The sequence below is a fragment of the Dermacentor silvarum genome, chromosome 6 (assembly GCF_013339745.2).
Source record: "Dermacentor silvarum isolate Dsil-2018 chromosome 6, BIME_Dsil_1.4, whole genome shotgun sequence".
NCBI lineage: Eukaryota > Metazoa > Arthropoda > Arachnida > Ixodida > Ixodidae > Dermacentor > Dermacentor silvarum.
The window spans coordinates 46,263,837-46,286,455 of NC_051159.1; the positions used below are offsets into that span (position 1 = coordinate 46,263,837).

Below are 22,619 nucleotides of genomic sequence, written 5' to 3' on the forward strand. Positions count from 1 at the left end.
AATTACCTCAAGGAGGTAGTTAACGCTTATACGACACAATCGTTTGTTCATCTTGTGAATAATTTTTCTTTTATTAATATTGTACTATGCCACAATGGAGCAAGTTAATCAACTGTCGCGTCAGTTTTATATAATATTATGTGAAATGCTGAATACAGTGTACTGCTGCGTGTGCATGGTATATCACTGCTTTGTTTTTAAGTTGCTAACTACAACTATTATTCCCGCTTCATATTATTGTTGATAATTCTCTATTTAAAATGTTCATATCGCTGTATTTTTCTGCTTCTACTCTTGTTTATTATAATTGATGTAACCACTCCAGCTTGGGCCCGACTAGGCCTTGCAGTATATTTAAATAAATAAATAAATAAATAAATAAATAAATAAATAAATAAATAAATAAATAAATAAATAAATAAATGTCGTACGCATTAGTCCTCGTTCATAGTTCTAGACACTACGTGCTGACAATGTGTATGGTTGAGTAACATGTGTCGAGCCATATATGACTGTTCTAGGGGTAAAACTCCGCGCGCCGCGACTCTCGTCTAGTCGACTGTCGTCCGCACAGCTGCCGGCACAGTCGCAGAAATTCCGCAAGAATGACCCAGGGCTTTAGCTCTGGTCGGGGCCAGTTGGGACCGTTCCTCCTGAACGTTCGGGTTCGGGTTCGGTTCTGTTCCTGTTCGGCTGAGAATAACGATTCAGATCTGATTTTCGGTTCAGTTCCGCTTCAGTTCGACAGCCTGTAAGCACCAGCGCGTGCTTGACACGTAAGGTGCTCAGCAGGAACGCTAATGGGAGCATGCGCAGCGCTCTTTCCAGCAACGGAAGCCAGAACGCTGCCCTTAATCGGGCAGAGCCGATTGAGCACAGCGTGACAGTAGGCTTCTTCAATCCACTAGTCTTCACTTTCACAGACGCCCACTGCATGTCTCTGGACCCACCTAACCCTTCCACGAGAACCCAACGGCACAGGGGCGTTGGTACTGCGACAGCACGACAACGGCAGCACCAACGGCGACTGTGCCTGGCAATCATATAAAGAAAGGAAAATCTATAAGTAGCTTGAGGCACTCAGTGTGATAGTCAGCACGTGTCATCATCATCATCATCTGCCTATACTTATGACCACTGCAGCCTGCGATCTCCAATTACTCCTGTCTTGCACTCGCAGATTACAACTTGGCCCTGCAAATTTCCTAACCACATCACCCCACCTAGTGTTCTGCCATCCTCAACTGCGCTTCGTTTCTTTTGGCGCCCGTTCTGTAACTCTAATAGTCCACCGGTTATCTACACCGGCTATCCCCGTTTGCTCTGTGATCCACGCCGCTCTCTTGCTGACACTTAACGTGAGGCCTAACATTTTTCGTTCCATCGCTCTTTGTGTGGTCCTTAACTTGTTCTCGAGATCCTTTGTTAACCTTCAAGCTCCTGCCCCATATGTTAGCACCGGTAGAATGCACCGATTGTACACTTTTCTTTTCAACGACAGTGATAAGCTCCCAGTCAGGATTTAGCAATGCCTGCCGTATGCACCCCATCCTAACTTTATTCTTCTGGAAACTTCGTTCTCATGATCAGGGTCTCCTGTAATTAACTGACCTAGATGAACGTACTCCTTTACAGACTCTAGAGGCTGACTGGCGATCCTGAATTCTTGTTCCCTTGTCAGGCTATTGAACATTATCTTTGTCTTCTGCATATTAATTTTCAATCCCACTTTAACACTTTCTCGGTTAACGTCCTCAATCTTTTGTTGTAATTCGTCCCCATTGTTGCTGAATAGCACAATGCCATCTGCAAACCGAAGGTTGCTGAGATATTCACCGTTGATCCTCACTCCTAAGCCTTCCCAGTGTAAGAGCTTGAATACTTCTTCTAAGCATGCATTGTAGGCAGCAGTCTAGACAGACATAAACACAAGGAGTCGAGCAGGCAGCAAAAAAAACTGCATTTTTCAAGTCACGCGATATAGGTGCGCTAGGCGTCGAAGAGTACGTCGACGTCTGTCCACTGCTCCTCAGTGAGCTCCTTCCAGAGTGCGGCTGCCCTCTCCCTTGTGCGCTTCTCGAGCTCTGGCAGGCCTTCCAGGATCTCGAAGCGCAGTACAGCCGACATCACACGGAAGCGGTCGCCATCTTGCAGCGCCGAGCACGACAGCTCGAGCTCGCGCTCCAGATAGTGCATGCGCCACTCGTCGAATTCGTCACAGGTGGACCGGAAGACCTCCTTCATCTCGGCGATAAGATCACGTCGTGCATCGGCCATCTCGTGGCGCAGCTGGTCGCGCTCGCAACCGCCGGACTCGCTCTCCAAGCAGCTGCGGCAGTCGGCGAGGAACTGGTTGTATCTGCGGTTGAGTGAACAGTTTATTCTGGTATTTAATGTTGCAACCTGCAGGTGAACTAATAGAAGGGGCACCCACGGGTGTTCCTTCCTTGAACTTATCGCATCTTCATCTCCATATTTGTTTACACGACCATTGCTGCATGGGCATTTCAATATCAACACCGTTCAATCTGTGCATGGTATGTGCATTGCACGCTTCGTCACGTTCTTGCGGGTATGTATACCCTGTGTCATGCATCAGAAATGGTTTGCAATAGTCTCGAATTCATGGTTCAGGTTCGGTCCCTGATGATAGCCATATTTGACATCATTGACAACATGAAGATCAAGGAAACACGGCACTTGTATGACCGAGTATGCTGTTGTATGACCAGCAGGTAACGACCAAAGTTTACAGCTTCTCTCCTACATACTTAGCTAAGCGGATACGACATTTTGGAGACATGGGTTCGCGTTGTACATGTAAAATCACATGTACAACGCAAATACATGTAAAGCTATAACGTATAAGTGCACTGAAGGTTGCAAGACTAGAAATTCGAATGTTTTGAGACCGTTGCCGGGTGCTGTTTCTTGTTGAACCTGTGCTATTCTTTTATCAAGTCAACTCGTTTTTCTTGAAGGAGATGAGAGGAATCAGCTGGACGTTCAGATTTATAGGACTGACGCCTCCATAGCCCTGGACGTTCATCGATATTGCAGCGAATATTTTTCTGACGGGTCTCAGCATGTCCAAATGTGAAAACGCTTGTATTTGCCGCCAGCGAACCTGCCCTGCAGGGACGTGATCTCGTTGACACGCGTACAATGTTTAGCCCTTTTTCTGATGACCCCTCTTTAACCTGCTAACAATTTTTAAAGTCACAGCTCGGTGCACGGCGCACCTGCTTGCTATCAGGACATTCTCGATTGTTGTAGTGGATTTCATCGGTTGCATATGTTGTCGCCGAACCTTACAATCAGGTTGCATGCTTGCTGATCACGCTGGACTTATCGACGAGTCATCTATAAATTACTTCCACTAAAAATTGAAATGCATGATCAACGAATTAACAAAAATTAACTAATGATGTTTTTAACTAACCACCTTATGGCCCGGCCCATATTGCAATTTGCAAATTGTCATCCCGTATTCGGGATGACAATTCCCGAACTTCGAGGAGAAATACATTGGTGTTCCAGTTACTTTTGTGCTTCAATGCATAAAACGGCATTTTAAGAAAGTAACTAGAACACCAATGCAATTCTCCGCAAAGTTCGAGAATTAATATCTCGAAACTGATGTCACACTGAGAATTCGTTCCAATGAATCCGCCTTGCGAACTCAACCGGCTAGAATTTGTAAATTGCAATACGGGCCATAAGGGTGGTAGTTAAAAACATGATTAGTTTATTTTTGTTAATTAGTCGATTATGCATTTAAATTTTTTTAATGGCACGCCGGAAAACCGGCACGCCAGTAGCCGATTTTCCGGCTCTCCCTATACTGGCGCCACTTAAACTGCATCGCAAGCTCTCTGTCAGCAGTCCACACATAGCAGACAACTGAATTTTCGCAAACGAATTCTCATTTCCTTAAAACATAACGTATTGTTTTAGCATCTGGATGTCGACGTATTGCTGTGTTATTCAGAGGCCACTAATGCGCCTCACGTATGGGTTATTAGCAACAACATCGGCAGGAAGATTTTAAAAGCGCTATAACATTTTTTTTTTGTATTTGGGCCATTTAATAAATTTTATTCATGCAAACTTAGTACTCGGTGTATCGCCACTTCATTTTTTTCTTTGTATTTTGATACAAAGTACGTTTTATTTTAAAAAACGCGCATTCTTGCGAACAACATTTAGAATTCAATTTAAATTATGTGCGCAACTCAGAAAGTTTTCGTTAGTCCCTTGGCTCTTTATTTTTCTTGCGCTAATTACTGTAGGACGCAACAGGGACGAAACGAGTTCTTGCGAACAACTTTTAGAATTCAATTTAAATTATGTGCGCAACTCAGAAAGTTTTCGTTAGTCCCTTGGCTCTTCATTTTTCTTGTGCTAATTACTGTAGGACGCAACAGGGACGAAACGAACACTGGATATGAAGCGGACTCGAAGTGACATGGTGTATCCAGTGTTAGTTTCGTCCCTCTTGCGTCCTACAGCACTTAGCGCAAGAAAAATTAATACACACCTGCTAGCCCAATTCATAGCCCTTGGCTCTTGGCGTGCCATGTGTTGATGTGCTGGCTGTACTCCTCACCTGCCGTTGAGATCCGCCCGCAGCTTGGCGCAGACCTCGGCCCAGCGTGATTCGATGTGTTCGTAGATGACGCACAGCTCGTCGCTCACGAGGTACCGCCGCGCGTCCACGCGCGGGTTCAGACTCTCTGGTGCCGAGTCCAGGGTGGTCTGCTCCTGCGTCGACTCCAGGCTTACCTCTGCGGCTGCGGTCGAATCGGTGGTGCCTTGCACCTGCGACGGAGGCAGCATCGCCACGATAAGGGAACTTCAAAAAAGAGCACTTTAGCTTGGTATAATTTTGTCTGCAAGTGGGCGTTATAATAGGGTGTTGTAAATTAATGGTTGCAGGCGCAATTATTTTGAATGATTGCGTAAGAACGAGGTATAGGCAATGCTGATGGGAATAACATAATAGAGTTAACCGTCAGAAAGACGATTGATTGATTGATTGATTGATTGATTGATTGATTGATTGATTCATGGTTCACTGACGGGGTCTATAACGTCCCAAGTCATTACAAGGCTATACCAGAAACCACCGCAAAGGGATGTTAGTTATTTTTGAAAGCATCCAGTTGCGTTAAAGGAGCATATAAACTTGCTACAGGAGCATTTTTGCATTTCGCTTGTATTAGAATGCAGCCGCCATGGTCTGAAATTGTACCCGTGACCTTGTGTTAGCTGCGGAACGCAATGGCTAATGGAAACATCCCGGCGAGTGAAAAGCGGCCACCCTTCCATGCATTCAATATATTGCTGGTTGTTCTGACTGGACAAATATTTTTAGCATTCCCACTTCAAAGGGACTATTGAAAATAAAACAGAAGTTCTGCAGGTACCGTCTAACGATGGTTGTCAATGTAAGGGAATCGCCTAACTTGCATGGAAGGCTTTTCGGTCTATCAAAGCAATGATGCGTCCGAAGGAGTGCGTTTGTTAATTAGGCAGCGTTTGTTCTGTTGTTTTGCAATTCCGTAGAAAACAGAACAATTCACCAGTCCATACACAGCTAGCATAGGTGGCTATTGTGATGTGTAGTGCGCGACGGTGATATTTGTGGTGTGCGAAACGGTGCGGTGGTTGGAGACAAAGAGCAGACGACGAGTAGTGCGCACGCCGAGGCGAATTCCATGCTGATGGAAAACGACGACGCCGAAGACCGTCCGGCGCGTGAACACGCGGCGCAAGAAACAAAACAAAGAAAAAGGCATCCAATCGCAAAATACCACGGAGCTTCAAGCAACCAATGAACGAATGACAAATCGGCCAGAGCGACAGCAAAAGCGAGCCGCGCTGGCAGTAGGGGGGAAGAGTTCCAGAAGCGGCACCAGGACAAGGTCGGTCACCGGATCGGGGGTTGAAGACGGCCGTCGGGTTCCGGACCCGAGCCACCAGGACTTCAACCGACCGGGGCCTCCTGCCAACCCATTCCTGGGCGTCGCCAATCCATCCATTGATGAACTGCTGCCCGAGGTCGGTGAGCGTCTACGCCCGTGGGCAGAACTAGAGCGGTCGGGCTACGGGCCCGAGCTTCACGACCAGCTGCCCGGCCAGAACGCTGCCACCGTCAACCCGTACTGCCAAGCCGCCTGCCTTCCTGGGCATCGTCACTCTGCCCGATAGTCAATTGCTGCTGCCCGAGGCCGGTGAGCGTCTGCGCCCGTGGGCAGAACGAGAGCTGTCGGGCTACGGGCCCGAGCTCCACGACCAGCTGCCCGGCCAGAACGCCAGCGCCGTCTTCCCGTGCTGCCGAGCCGCCTGTCTTCTCACTCCACTCCAGAGCTGCCCCGCACTGGTAGCCTGTACGACGGTCCGATACAACGACCTTCTATGGTAAGACCAACACCACTTCTCTCGTCGTCTCGTCTCCGCTGCTTCGCGTCGAGACTATAGCACGCGCACACGCCCGCTTCCTGCCCGAACTTTCCTGTGTTTGTTGCTGTAATGTCTTGCTAAGCGTTTACTTTGATTCTTTATTCTTCTAGTTTTATTAAAAGTTTGTGTGTTTTTCAACAAACGGCTTTGTCCTCGATTGGGATCTGGGAGGCTCCGCCTCAGAGAACCGCCAGAAACATTAACACAAAAGAACCTGTCATCACACTATAGCACATAAGCTAATTCGCCATATGTATCCTCTCCAGCTGTGCAAGCACCGAGGTGCAGGTGACTGCTATGCACGTCTCGCGCCGTTGAAGCCATCTCCCACAGATGCCACAATGGCAGAAGATGGCGGGTGACGAAGGACTCTCTCTTTCTCCAGCGGTCAGCCAGAGCACGCCCCAAAGCTCTTCGGTGAGAGCACGTTCGTCTCAAGTGCTAGATGACGTTCGCGGAAGAACACCGTTCCTGCTTGCGCGAGAGCACGCTCGCTTTGCATCGGGGCTTTTGTATAGGCGGTGAAAGTCCAACGACAAAAACGGCAAAAGTTGCAAAGCAAACGATTCGCATTCGGCATGGGGTTTCGGCTCCAGTGGTCGCGGCAGCTAGCGTCCCCGAGACGTCCTCTCTGCGCAAATTGCCGTTATCACACTTCCACAACAAGTTCTCCTCGGTTGCTGGCGTGTCCCAACGGCAATCCGGACAACTAAAACCTGGGACCAGATTCGCAAAATTTTTCTTTCTTATGCACTCCTTGCCATTGGGTGTTCGCCTTCGTTAATAATGTGTCCAGGAAAACGCAAAGTTTAAACGAATGTGCAACACGGTCGATATTTAGCGAATGTGTTTCTTGCAACCTGTTTCCACCATTTCGTGAAATTCAAATGACCCTCACGTGGGCAAATTTTTTTCCCGCTTAGAATATTTCGGGGAAATGCATTGCAAGTAATACTTATATACGTGTAGGTTTTATTTTTAAATTTTATTGCGAGAAATAATTTTACTCCAGCGCCATGGTTGGGACAGTTGGCATGGAATGGACAGTTGGCAGGGACGCCGTTGACCTGGACTTCAAGGAGGATGTTCCGGTTGGCACTTCAGGGCAATAGGGGATATTGGGTCAAGGTCGGCAGTGCAGCATTACTTCCGGGAGCTGCGCAGTCAAGTTTTCCGGCGAAAATCGACGGCTGAAGGAAGGCGAAGGGGAGCGGGGGCAAGTCGGTGAACGAGATGGATGGCGATGCAGCGGAGGCGACCGGGAGTAGCGGGTACCTTCCTCAGAGACGCTGGGTGCAGAGGATTTGGTGCGGCGCGGATAGTGGCTTGCAGTACGGAAGGGACCAGGCCACTGCCTGCGGCAATAGCGAACAATGTGTCCAGCTCGGCAGCAGCGGAAACAGAGAGGTTTATCATCGGCTGTTCTTTATTCAAACTGGTTTCTGGAACGATGAAGGGCGTACGGTCCGTGACAAGGCCTGTCCGTGTGAACTATGGCGCCGTCATGAGTGTTCATAGAGCAGACAGTAGATAGGGGGCTAAGGTTCGCAAACACCTGGCGAACAAGGGCCTGGACCAATGAAACAGCCGGCGTCGAGGTCTCGCATAACGTTGGTTTATACGAAACCGGATATGTGGCCTAATGTTCTCGGCGGACGATGCGCGTCTCGTCACCTGATGTGGATAGTTGACAAGGAATTTCCTCGCAGGAGGACGTTGCAGCGGTATTCGGTAGAGGCTCAAACTGAAGCGAGATGCGCCGGCATTTCGCTTGCTCTAGACAACGACACTCTTTGATCACACTGTCAGCGGTGGTGACATTGGTGAAGATAAGCTGATTTAACGCGTCGTCGGCGATACCCTATAAAATGTGGGCTAACTTGTCATCCTCGGACATCTTCTGGTCAGATTGTAGACACAAGGCCAGCACGTCCTGTATGTTCGACAAGTAAGGCTACATTAACGTCTGGGTACGTACCGCCAATTCTTTCTTGGCGGCAAGCGGTCGACCAAACGGGTTGCCGAAAAGGTCGCGGAGCTGCTGCTTGAATGAGATCCAGCTCGTGAGATTGTCCTCTTGGGTCCGAAACCAGACGCGAGGGTTTCTGCCGAGCTAAAATATGGGGTTGGCCAGTAGTATAATTGGATCCCAGTCATTATGTTTGCTGACACACTCGTGCATGCTGAGCCACTCATCCACGTCAACGCTGCTTGCCGCGGAAAAGGCCCCGGGGTCTGGGGGCAGTGAGAGGGCGATAAACTAGGTACTGGTCGCAGGCGTAGCTGGCGGTGACGTGTCATCAGCTCGCAGCATGGCGGTAGATCCGAGGTTGCGTCCGCTGTGAAGCTCCCTGGTCAGAAGTACCCCACACTTCCATCAAATAGGTGGTACGTGGAAGCCCAGTAGGGAAACTATTCTTCTTTCTGTGGCTTTACGTGCCAAAACCAGTTCTGATAATGAGGCACGCCCTAGTAGAGGGCTCCGGAATAATTTTGACCACCTGGGGTTCTTTAACGAGCACTACAACGCAAGCACAGGGAAACTATTTAGAATGGGTATTTACAAGGGGCAGCAAGCACTGGCCAACATGGAAGCCAGCCTACATCAAGCAAGTCCATGTCGTCCTCAGATCAGCCAGTAGTCGATTATGGGTATGTCCCACTAAATCCAAGGGTCGACATCATCATCTTCCCATCATAATCGTCATCATCATCATAAGCCTATATTTATGTCCACTGCAGGACGAAGGCCTCTCCCTGTGATCTCCAATTACCCCTGTCTTGCGCTAGCTGATTCCAACTTGCGCCTGAAAATTTCCTAACTTCATCAACCCACCTGGTTTTCTGCCGTCCTCTTATCTTGGTATCCATTCTGTAACCCTAATGGTCGACCAGTTATCTATCCTACGCTTTACATGGTCTGCCAGCCCATTTTTTTTTCATCTTCCAATAGCACCTAACAATATCATGGGCTCTATAACTTAAAACTATTCCTAACAGTTTCTATTCCATTTCTGCAACCAGTCCCCCACGATTGGTCAAACACTTTTCGGGCCTCCCCAACTTCGTCTGTCTCTCACGCGACGACGCACGCAAAAGCCGTGAAATCTCCCCATATAGTATGACGTATACACACTGATTATGCACGATTAGACAAAACAAATGAAAATACATTTCTTTCCGAGTCCAGGCATTTCTGACCAGTAGCGGTCCGTGATTGCTCAAGATATTTTTGGGCTGCACCCACTGCGCCTCTATATCATGCGACGTCACACATCCGCGAGAACTCAAAGTGACGCATTAAAGGTGCATTAATATGTCGAACAAAACCCTGCCATCCTCTATTTCGTCAGAGAGAAATATAGGATATCTGTCCACCGATCATTCTGGCACTGGCTACTCGGAACTTCCCGGAAGAATTAATTTATTTGCGTATAATAAAAATATTTAGGTGGCAGCTTAATCGTTGTCGAGACCTTTCGGCATGTATGCGCCAACGCTGTGACAACTCTTGTTCAATGACGATCCGTTTTAGCGGCAGTTTCAACCTTGAGTTGCATACCACCGCAATTTTCGTCAAGTCACCGCAAGCTAAGCAAGGGGAAGCGGTCCAGTAACATACGCCGGAACCACCTTCCTCATCAGGCTATATCTACTTTCACTGCGCTAGCTCAGCCCCACCGAATACGCTCTCTACATCTGCGTGTTTCTCACCTCTTTTCGGTCAATTAAGTGAGAAATCCCTGTCAAGGTAGGCAATTCTATTCACTTTGGAAACAAACAAAAGTAACCTCCAATAAATGAGCAGACTGTTTCATTGGGCGGTTGAAACAACGCAGCGGGTCACCGCCCGATCCTCACCTTGGCTGTTACATTATTGTGACGTGAGGAGACTGGAGAAAACCATACTGAAATATTTTTACGGTATAGACCTACACCATGTTTGTAAACAGCGGTAGGCACCGTCGATATATTTTAGGCCTATAGCGACGTCGCGTAGGCTCCGCCCACGCGCCGCGCGGATGGCACATTTTTTTTTCTTTTTTTTTGTGGGGTGGGGGGTGTGGGTGCTTAAACCACGATTTCATTATGCAGGACACGGTAGTGGGGGCGCCGGATTAATTTTGACTACATGAGGTTCTTTTATGTGCACTCAGTGCACGCTCTTGCATTTCGCCCCCATCGGTATACGGCCGAACGAGACGCTAGGCCTAGCTAGCAGACCGCCGCAGTGACGGCCGATACCGCTTGCGACCTGGCCTGCAGCTCATCATAGCGCGCTTATTTCTGACAACACAATTAACGTGGGCCTAAATGAACAGGTTTTGTCGGTGTCGTTGGTGCGAATGGCAAAGAAACGCAGTACTTGCAAGCCAGCCGAGCCGCCTCGCTGAGACGGCCGGCGCTTGATTTTCGTCGGCGAGACGAAATGGCGTCGGAGCATTGCTCCCGATCGCGCCAGTGGTTTAGTACTGGGCGCTGCTTCACGAAACACGCAAAAATTCGAGATTTTTTTTCTATTAAGAACTATTTCATGTTACAAACAAGCTGTAGCTGATTTCTACCTCGCTGTGAGCTGTGATAGAAGCGATCGCCTCGGTGATGGGACAGGCGAGGTACCGTATTCGGTCACGCCACTTGTGTAGGCCCACACAATCTGAGCAGTTGGCCGTGGCTGTCCGATAGCTCCAACTCTGTACTAACACTGTACATTTTATTTCGCGCTCGAAATTTTATTGACACGTTTAGGCGTGTTTATGACATCCACACTGCTAATTAACACAGCTGTGACCGTGCTGCTTGCGTATGTGAAAGTGTGATAGGATATCTACACTGCAGGTGGCTCAATTCTTTAGATAAAAATAAATTTGAAAATGACGTGCTTTGTGGGGCATCTGCTCGCTCGACTTACATTCAAGGATAAACCTAATGTAGCTTTCACACAATGCGGCAAGAAATTGTGTAATGACACGCTAATAACGATCCTATGATCATATATAGCTTCGCTTATGCACGCCACTCATAATAAAACAGAAGCTTAATGGTTACGAAATGTTTTGCGCATAACGAATGATCTAGCATCAGAATCCAACTTTCACTTTTTACCGCGGCGGCCCATTGCTTGCGACGGTTTTCATCAACAGGAAACCCATGAAAACTTTAGCCTCTTGCGTATTTCGACGCAACTCAGCTCGTCGACATACTGCATTTCTTCGTTGTAAGATCATAGAATAAAGACCTCACAGATGGAACCGCACAACCACCCGCGAAACCGAGCGGCTGCTTTGGTAGGCGCGACACGGGTGGCGGCTCGGCGGCGGAGTGCCTACCATGCGAAACTACATTCCGACAACAGCGCCACCGCATTTTCGTGACGTAGCGCCGTGGTGTAGGTCTATAGCGCCCTACTTCACTGTTTTCTTCACACCAATATACTCTCCACGGTTTGCTTACATGAAACTTGTTCACGTAAAATGAACATGTTCCTTTAATTTTCTTTGATGTGGAATGGTTTTCGGTCTTTGTGGGGTTAAAGATCCGCTAATGGTCAAACTGAATACGTAGCCTCCCACTATAGCGTGCCTTATAATCAGGTCGTGGGTTTGTCACATAAAACGCTAGAGTTACATTTCATTAGAAATAAGATGTGTTTACACTTTGTGTAGTTTTATTTAGTTTCCCCATAAAGATCAAGAGAACAAACAGCGCTAGGACGGGACGAAGTGAGTAGACAGACAAGGCGTTGATGTCTACTCACTCCGTCCCGTCCTAGCGCTGTTTGTTCCCTTACCAATGATGTACCAACCAGCCCAGACCAACACACTCCTTAAGATCAAGAGCAAATTTTGGCCCTAGTGCGGAGGTTAGGTCAGCGTGAGAATGATGACTGGTGTATGGATGTGCCCAAGCTTTTCACTTATCGCTTCTAATGGCTATATGACTTTGGAAATTGATTATTTAAAAACGCATACACAGTTGAAACACCCAACCGGAAATTTCAGTCTGTCGTATTTTCGGACATTTGTTGTCTGACGTTCTGTAGTCTGACGTCCTGTAGTCTGACGTCCTGTAGTCTGACGTCCTGTAGTCTGATGTCCTGTAGTCTGATGTCCTCTAGTCTGATGTCCTGTAGTCTGACGCTCTGTGCAGTCGTTAATCAATATTACATTAAAAAAAGATGACAAAGAGCTCTTTAGGTCTGTGCAAATCCGTTCGTTCAAAAAAGTAAAAAGTGTGACCTTGACTCTAAGATAATTAAGAGAGGCATTGCAGCACTCTGCTTGGAATCCGCGCTTCGGTAGTCGTGCATTCACAATGTGCAAGCTGGTTTTGATCTACAATTGGGAAGGCTTTTTTCAGCCGGCTTCCCTGGGTCGGTCGTCGTGTCAGTAGCGGAAACGCTCCTCAAAAAATAACGAAGCGCCATTCTTGCAAGAAAGCAGCGGAAACCCTGGTGGGCACTCAGAGGCCGGAAGTGGTTCCGTACATGTACAAGGTCGCACATTGCCTGAAAAAAAAGTGGCTACTCGGTTTAACGTGCCGATGGTTATTTCCACCTCCAAGAAGCTTGCTCAGCTGAGCCGTCGCATCAGTTCTGCAGACAAAAATGTGAGCTGTAAAAAGAACCCTGAAAAGCGTCCTCTTAAGTGTGCAAACAACGTCGTGTACGAGATTCCCCTATCCTGCGGAAAAGTATACATCGGCCAGATGGTGCGATGCATCAGTGACTGACTTACGCAGAATGCAAGAAATCTGGCTAATAAGAAAACTCATACTGCTGACTAGTGCATGTAGCTGTCCCACTTGTGAACCACTTTTCCATAGCACGAAAATACTAGGCAAGAGCAAGCATAAAACCGCTCGTGAAACGTTAGAGGCTTTTTTATAAGGAAAGCAGGTCAGGAGTGTGTAATAGATACATCAATTGCACTGTACAATGCAAAAATGAAATTCCTTTCGAGACTGGTTTAATCACTTCCTGTTTGACGGTTTCCATGTTCCTTATAACAGTGCGCCTGCGCAGCTTGTGGATATATATACCTGTGGGTTGGGCTTCAATAAGTCAGTTGTTAGTTTGCGCCAGTGTTCGTCCTCTTCTCTGTTGTGCCGTCCCGTTGCGCGCCATTTCAAGATGGTTCTCATGCCAAAATACCAACTAGCCCAACATTCAACTCGTTTAAATGGTATCTATATAGATAAGAAATGCTATATAGTTAAGACAACAGCAACCAGCGGCGCTGTAAGGATTGTTACTCCTAATTTCAACAGCTGTATTTCCCTCTTTATACTTTTGAGCGCGCATATAATTGCTGTGTTCAGTGCAAAATAGCTACATAAGCATTCGTTGATAAGTGCTCATTTAAACAGACTACCGGTTTCTCACGGTAGCGATTATGCAAGCATACTGAAACCAGAGCGAGACAGCTTTTCGTGCAGCTTTGTGGAACAACCCAAAACTTATATTACACTTTGCAAAAGCTTATACAATATTTCTGGGAAATTACCTAATGTGTTAGCGTAACAATACGTGCAAGTCCACAGGCCTGTGTGTCCCATCTTACAAAATAAAACAAAATGAATGCACAGCCATTGTCGCTGATGGGATGATTAAGATGAGTGGCCGATTTCGAGGAGCCCGGTACGGCGATTGTGTGTGCCTCGTCATCACGGCATAATTACAATTGGCGACCTAGACTTTCATACCGGTGTCGTTGCTTTGAAAGCACCTTTACCGCGTAATAGAAAAGTACCGCGTACACCACTGATGTGAAAGTGACATAAAATTTTAAAGTGTCGCGACGGAAAGTACTTTTGTCGAAACGTCTGTAGTTATGTCGTTGCGATACGAAGTTGCACAATTCGAACGACATGGCAGAAAGCGCCTGTCGTCGCGACAGAGAGTTCCTGTTGCGACATCAGAATCGTGATTGCGATATAAAGTTCTTGTTGCTACTTCAGAACTCTTGTTGTCGCGACAGAACGTTTCTGTTGCGACTTTTGAACTCTCTGTAGTTTCGACAGAGATCCAGTTGCGACATCAGAATTGTTGTCGCGATAGAAAGTTTGTTGCGACTTCAAATCTATTGTTGTCACGACAGAAAGTTTCTGTTGAGACTTCAAACCTCCTGGCCGTCGCGACGGACTGTTTCCGTTGCAATGTCAGAATTTCTGTTGTAACGTCAGAAATGTGCGTTGCAACTACCAAAACTTCAGCAACTTTTCTCGTACGACAGGAATTTCTGTAGTCACAACAGAACTTCCTTTTGTCTTTTTCAACCGGGTATTGCGGTACAAAGGACTCAATTTGCAATGAATGAGCGCACTGGCAGATAATAATTGCCTTGCTGTATATTTAAACAGTATAAGTGCTTTGAAGTTAGGAATCGAGAAACATAATAAATAACGTCAGATAACCGCTTAAAGCCGCATATAGAAATGCAGAGATATATCCAAAAACTGAGAACTACAGTAGCCACAGTTGTCTATCGTACATTTTGTAAACAACCCCATGCCTTCACAAGTGCAACAACGGCTTCCCTGAGACGCACCTGTAGCGAAGAGGGCGCTGGCAGCGTATTGGTTGGCGACGGAGGTGGTGAGGCCGCCGGCCGCATCGAAAACATGGTCTCGAAGATGCTGGACGTCGACGTTGTAGCGGCCACGGCGCGCGGCGAGTCACGCAAAAGCTCGAACAGCGTATCGTGCACGTAGGCCATAGCCTCTTGCACGCTGTGCCGGCGTTTGCCGGCGGTGGGGCCAGGGCAGAACTCTTCGTCGGGTGGGAAGAGCGGGGTGCAGCTCCAGTCTCTGCGTAAAAACACGAGTTACACACAAACCACGTGCAGACTATAATAAGTGGTCGAGCGGGTGGTTACGCGTTTACATGTTATATCTGGCAGCATTAGCACTTTGTTTATGTACCAGCTCGTTGCCTATGTATGAGGAAATGTAAATGTCGGCGCGACACCGCTGACTTCTTTCGTATCATACCGTGAACGTTCACAAAACGTTGCAAATTCTCACAGAAAAAAAAAACAATAATGATCAAGCTCAATTTTTGCAAAACTATCGCCATCGACAGACGTTTAATAGCAGCCTCTCGTAAATCATTCAAGAGCACTTGCGACAACGTAAACAAGAATACGGACTTACTGAGGTGAAAACTACAATAAAAATATCATTCCTCCTCCCCAAGAAGGCGCTAGTATACTACGCCTGCTGGGCTGTATTGCAGGTTTGCGTTCGTAAGTGTAGCTTTGCAGAAATCCCGGCTCGCTGCGACTTTTTCTTTTTGGGGTGCAATAGAAGGTGCCCTATTTTATCAGCTTCATATGAAGCATGTGCAGCGCTGTCAGCCTTTCCTATGCAGTACAAGAAACCTTTACTACATGCTGTCCCAAATGATAATTACGACATGTCGGTACGGCATTCTTAGTACGCAATTATGAGCGTTTTAAAGTAATAAAATATGGCATTTATATAGCTACCACTATGAATGTCTGAGGAAAATCTAGTGGTAGTCTTTACATGCAACGCTTTGTTGACTGTTCAGAAACCGCCCGAGATACAGACATGGTATTGCCTAAGACCCCCCGCGTTAAAGGTTTCTAAAGCTCTTGAGGAAGAAATTATTGTTTCCGAATATTATTTTTGGCGCAGTTTTAATTGTAATGGTTAACCGTTCAGGCTAGTCTAGAAGTAATCTAAGCAATAACTGAAGGTTGTTATTGTTCCAAACTCAGCATCACCTGGAATCGATAATTGAACGGCATATCGTCTAGTTCGGAATTTAACACGTATCAAGGTAAAAAAAATTAATTCTGGGCTTTCACGTGCCAAAACAACAATCTGATCTTTAGGCACGCCGTAGTGGGGGGACTCCGTAATCATTTGGGCCACCTGGGGTTCTTTAACGTGCACCTAAATATAAGTACCGCGTCTCTTCACATTTATCCCCCATCGAAATGCAGCCGTGACTTCGTGCTTAGCAGTCCAACACCATCTCCGCTATTCAACTATGGTGGGTATCAAGGTAAAGAAAAGACAAAACCGCAAAAGTGGTAGACCACTTCGGGCCGCGTTGACACTCCTTTCCTTAATAACAAGCTTGATTATTATTTGCCTGCTTGCATACTGAAAAGCCTCGTGATTTATTTATGGGCACCGAATACTGCGCAATAATACAAGCGCAAATGGGAAGCACTTCATTGTTCTAAATAAAATGAGTGAAATTACCACGGAAGTGAACTAAACCAAGAATAAAAGAAGGAAAACAATTTTCTCAAACAATCAAGGCCTAATCACGCGAACAAAACTCAAATTCCTTATGAATATTTAGAATTGATAGCTAAATTATTCCATAGTGCTTTTAATTTGTGTGTCTAAATACAGCTACTTTCTAGGTATGACCACACTCCACTACGTCTACTCGAAGCGTGCAGTTTAACTTGCCGGTCTTAATGCCATAAAACACCACAGTGGGTTATGCGGGGCTCCCTGTATAGTGTAGGGCTAATAATTTTGAGGTATGCGAGCATACCTCAAAGGTATTCATAGGTATGCGAGCATTTCTGCATTCGTCATCAATGGATATGCGGCCGTAGGAACCTTGCTGTTCTGGGAAACAACAAAGTTCCCCCAAGACACATCATTGTTCCGCAAGAATAATTTGAAATTTTTGTTCATGAAATTGTGTGGGCTGTTTTTCTAAAAGTTCAATACAAGCTTCACAGTATTAAGCAGATTTGCCTACAAGTAGCATGCTTAAGCTTACATAAGGTAAAGTCACGCTAAAAATGTCTGTTTAAGTGTTTATATATAGGCAAGAATACGTAGTGATCAAATATGGAACGCAGTGTTGAATTCCTGAAGCTGCGAACATGAGCTTTTTGACGATATGGTTAATGTGAACACAAAGCAATAAACAGTAATCAGGCAAGTTTGCACTCAGTCGCGCAAAGCTTAGCTTAGGCACAGCGAAACCTACTGGCGGCTACTGCTAGGTGTGAACTTGGTTGCTGCTAGGTCTTGGTTTAACTACGCATGTAGGAACGTATTCTCAAGCGATCATTTTCGGAGGTACCTTCCCTTTCGCGACATTTCGTGTGACTAGCGCAAGACGCGTGGGCGCCTAGGAGCGACAGCGCTCTTGGCATGCCACAAACGCAGGCAGGCTAACCTAAAGCTCCTGTATTTTTTAAAGGTAGCGACAGGTTTTGATCCAGCCGCCGCGCCCTGCGATAGGCCGGTTGGCGACACGTGACCTTTTCGCCTTCGCGCACTGCCCAAAGGGTCCAGCTGTGGTAGCTGTGCCGGCGGAATGTACGCGTGTTCTTCGGACGATTTGGTAAGCAGAAAGCACTTCACGCGCCTCTGTTGCATTGTTGTAGTAAACTAGAAGTGCCTATGTACCTGATGCTTGAGCGGATGCAAGAATTATGTGTTTGAAATCAACGTTTGCAGCGTGACATGCTAGTATGCCAGACTGCTGTGCATTCGGTAGCCGCAACCGCATGCAGGACGGAAAAAAAGTTCTTTTCCATTCCTCGCGGTAACAACAATATCAGCAGAAGGAATTTTCTGTGGTTTTTATTCTTGCGTGCTCTTAGGTTCCATGCCATGCTTCGGTGCTCCAGTGGTCATAATAAATGATAAACTTTAGAACATGTATGCCTTGGGCTTCTTTGATATAGTGGAACATCAACGAGCTGTTTTTTTTTTCTTGTGTTGGCCCGTGAAGTGCTACAGGACGCTGTGGACAATGGTGCTGTTTGCTAACTGCTGTTCTTTAATTGTATCCTACTATAGCACATGCTTTAAATCCGTGCTTGCCTTTCAAAGAAAAAGTTTGTTCTGCATTCCCGCAATACAAGCCAATTTTTGAATATGTGTTCCTTCATTATCATGCATCTCTACAAGAAAACACCTCACTCAGCTTTTCTGGCTATAGTCTGGTTTTAGAGCCTATAGGTGCAGAAATAGCTCAAATTTATTTGTAAGTGCAATGGCTAACGTTGTAAACATACATTTATATCTGCGGGGCTTGCAAAGGTACATGGGTATGGAGATGGTCGGGGTAGTGAAAAGGGGAAGGCTTGGAATAAATGCATTTCTTTAACAACAAACAGAAATTAATATCGGTGCCTCATAGACACTAGTAGGCATGCTATATTTCCTAGTTCTTGGAAGATACTTAGGTTGCTGATAATCCACAGATGCAGTGCAAATTTCTCCTCAAGTAAAGCTATTAGAGTGCTTTATAAACAAAACAGCCTTAGGTTAAAAAGACCGTGTAACCGGTGGAATACTGCCGAACACTGACAAACGCAATAAAACTGATTATAGCGCATAATATGCACTGCGCACTATTTGAGCACTCGGTGTGGAATCACATTTCTGAAAGTTGCAGTAAGCTCACAACCTGCCTCTTTTCGCGAACGAGGAAGCAAGCACTATCAGCTGACCCAAATATAATCTCTACTTTAAGTTACGCTGAATTTCAAAGCCTGCAAACAACGAATGAAATGAAAATGCCCTGTATGACCACCGCTGTGGAAAGCTGTTCAGAAGAATGAGCTGCTTCGGAAACGTACGCGTTTTATTTCAACGTTTAACGTGCTCCGCGCTCATTCAAGTTATTGTCCCTGCAGTTTGAAGTTTCCTGAGCAGATAATTATTATTATTATTATTTGTATGTACACATATAACACAAGGACACGAAGGAAATAGGGAGGGAGCAAGCTGACAACTGCCACCAAGAGGGGCACAACGCCTGCATACTCTTTCAGGAGGAGGGATAAGAGGAAATGAAAACATGAGGAAATCAAAGAGGAAATAAAGAAATGACGGAGACACATACATAACAAAATACAAATAATGTCTATAAACGGGAGGCCAAGTCAGTGTCCTTCAGAAAAGTTAGCAGGGCTCGATGGGCCTGGTCACGTCGGGAAGCGTACCCCCTTGGAAATGGGCAATCATCAATGGTCACACATTGCAGACCAATAAGTCCATATTCCTTAATTAGCAATGCGCGCTGCGCAACGAATGCGCGACACTCTAAAACGAGATGTTCAAGTGTCTCACAGGAGCCACAAAGCGTACACGACGGGCTGTCCAAACGTCTTTGTCGGTATAGGCGTTCGCGCACCAACACAGACCCAACCCTTAATTTATATAGCAGTGCCCTAGCACGACGGAGCAAGCCTCGACCACGAATACGGAGAGGGAACGATCCGTCTGCAACACGCCAGTCTGGGTGCTGCATTAGAAGGTGTCGGCGTATCAGAAGACGAGCGTTTTCAAACATGCAGGAAATGTCAGGGCAGTCACATTCGTGGTGGGCACAACTTGAAGCGAGGCGATCAGCCTCTTCATTTCCAGAGATGTCCACGTGCGAGGGTGTCCATTAGGCAATGAGGGACACTCCACAGTAAGTAATTTTGCCGGTAGTTTCTTCAATACTGCATAAAATTGGGGTATTGGCATCTTGTCTCAGTCTGCTGAGGGCATCACGGGAGTCTGTAAGAATGACGACCTCAATGCTTTTAACTCTTCGCGTACGTACTTCAGAGCAACATCAATCGCGGCCAGTTCTGCAGTTGTTGATAAGGTTGTATGTAGTATTCTAAACACCCATCTGATGCCAGTGGAAGGGCAGAACAAAGCTGCAGAAGCGCCTTGGGCGTCGCTGTGTACAGATGCGTCCGTGAATACTTTAATATACCCGCCAAATTTTTCAAATTGGTGGGACTGGTCCAATTGAAATAGTGCGGAAACAGGCTGGCTAGACTTTTTGTGCATGTCGGGAATTGACAGATAAATGGGGAAGATGCATTTGTTGTGCTTCTTCGGAGTTGAGAATGAAGTAGTGTCTCCTGAACTTCGAGTAATGTCCACAAACAATGCCGCCATTTTCCCTATCCGAGAGAACAGGCGTTGAATCAGCCGATTAATCAGTGCTTGTGCAGATTGTGCCACAAATGATAATAATTCACCACTTCAAGCACACTGAGTGCGGGTTCAGGCGTCCGCGGAATGCACGGGAGTGAGCGGCGCTTAGTCTGCTATAGCGCTGCTCCTAGGACCCCTCGAGAGGGCGCACGTGTAGTTGTCGCTACCTTTGAAAAATAGAGGAGCCTTAGGCTAACCAAGCTTGGTACAGTGCCAACAACGCTGTCGCTTGCTGACGCCGAACGCGTTGGCGATATTTCGCGTGACGACGGCGCCTACGAGCGACAGCATTCCTGGCATGCCACAAATGCGAGCAGGCTAACCAAGGTTGGTACAGTGCCAAGAGCGCGCCGCGGAGAGAAGAGATGCAGGGGTGGGGAAGGCAGGAAGCTGGCGAGGAGGAGCCCCCGTGCACATGCACGTGGTCTCCTCCTCCTCCTCTTTCTCCGTGTTACCATGGCTACTCCAGCTACGCACCACATATTACGGCGGGCTTAAACAGCTTCGCTGTTAATATACACGGTGTCCCACGTAACTTTATCCAAACTTCAAAGATGTTCATATGCCACCTAGCTCAACAGAACCAAGGTAATGCTGTTTGGGGTCGCTTAGAGATACTCAGATTATTTTTTGCATTCCGCCTAATTCGATAATTAATTATATAATTATTTACTTCTCAATTATTATAATTAGATGAAAAGTGTCAATGAGAAAATTGTAGAGCACTATGAAAAACTCCCGATACAGCTTTCTGTTATCAATGCGTGCAACATAAAAGTTTTTCCGAGCGTGAAAGATGCCCGCGAATACACGCAAAGTGCCTCGAGCGGCCAGTCACGCGGCAATTTTGCGTGCATTCGCGGGCTTCTTTCACGCTCTGAAAAACACTTTTATGTTGCACGCATTGAGCAACAGAAAGCTGTATCGGGAGTTTTTCATAGTGCTCTACAATTTTCTCATTGACACTTGTCATCTAATTATAATAATTGAAAAGTTGATAAATAATTATGACTAATTATCTAAGTAGGCGGAATGCAAAAAGTAATCTGAGTATCTCTAAGCGACCGCAAACAGTATTACCTTGGTTCAGTTGAGCTAGGTGGCATTTGCATATTTTTAAAGTATACCTAAAGTTACGTGGGACACCCTGTATATGACAATGAGCTCGGGAGAGGAGCGAGACCATTCTGTAAATGCCAGGCGGAAGATGAAGTACCACTTAGCAATGCAACTGATCTGGCTATTTGGTGATCCACTGTGTGAGTGTCCGGCGCGAAGGATAAAGGGAAGAGGTAAACAAGACAAGGTACTCATCCTTATCTTGTCGACGTCCACATCTAACCTCCATGAGGTACACTCATGATAAATATAAATCCCGCCACTTTGATGCCATGAACGCAAACACTTACTGGGTGAGCTCCTTTGTGACCCCCTTTTCTTCGGCAGGGCTACCGGTGGCTGCCGTAAACAAACAGTCAATCAAGAAATCAATCAATCAGTCAGTCAAATTACTGAATATGTGGAACAATATCAGTTCTCTCAAACATCATTACACAAGCACTAGTTAACATAATACTGACAATATTAGAAGAGAAATAATAATACAAAACGTCAAACTGAAACCTCACTTGCATCATGGAAAATTGTAAAACATTTGTTAGAATTATTCAGCTCGTGTAATTACAAATTTCAGTGTACTTGCAAAAGAATCTTTACGTAGTCTTGTTCTTATTGGGTTTATATAAGTTGTCCCTAAAGTTTATTTTTGAACGAAATAAAGTGAGTTGTTAGTCCAGCACCATTCCTGTTGCTTTGTGTCTTCCTGTGTATGTAGTAATTTTGTTGTTGTTGTTGTGTCATTCAAACCTTCTCTCGAAGACTGTCATCGGTATTATTACTCCCCACTACGTGTGCCATCGTATATTGATCATTTATAGCGTTGTCGTTCCTTCTTAACAAATATTGTCTCCTTCACTCCTACGACGAACGTAAAAGAACTGGAAATCCTTTACTGCAATCTTTTCTGCTCAATTTCACATTTTTCGTATATGTGTTTTCGCGACCACTAATCCAAGATTACATACTGTAGCGGCTTTCACTTAATGATATTTGGCCAAATAATTAATTATTCTTTTGTTGTGCACATGAAATATTTCTGCTAAAGCGCTATGCATTTCAAGCATTATGTCTCTATCTCATGT

General features: G+C 46.1%; 1 protein-coding gene across 1 annotated transcript; it reads right to left on the bottom strand.

The window, feature by feature from the left end:
- Window positions 1-1,942: 1,942 nt before the first annotated feature.
- LOC119456639 (uncharacterized) lies at window positions 1,943-15,882 on the bottom strand. The gene is made up of 4 exons (XM_037718466.2): window positions 15,878-15,882; window positions 15,015-15,273; window positions 4,610-4,821; window positions 1,943-2,359 (listed from the first exon to the last, which is right to left on the bottom strand). Exons 1-4 carry the CDS (start codon window positions 15,880-15,882, stop codon window positions 1,990-1,992), a joined length of 846 nt encoding a protein of 281 aa, XP_037574394.1. The 3' UTR covers window positions 1,943-1,989.
- Window positions 15,883-22,619: the final 6,737 nt, after the last annotated feature.

What these genes read in the sequence shown, in the direction of transcription:
- LOC119456639 (XM_037718466.2), bottom strand. An exon ending in CAGCGCCCTCTTCGCTACAG is followed by an intron (nt 4,822 to 15,014) that starts GTGCGTCTCAGG and finishes CCTCCGTCGCAG; the next exon opens with GTGCAAGGCACCACCGATTC. An exon ending in CGGGCGGATCTCAACGGCAG is followed by an intron (nt 2,360 to 4,609) that starts GTGAGGAGTACA and finishes ACTCAACCGCAG; the next exon opens with ATACAACCAGTTCCTCGCCG.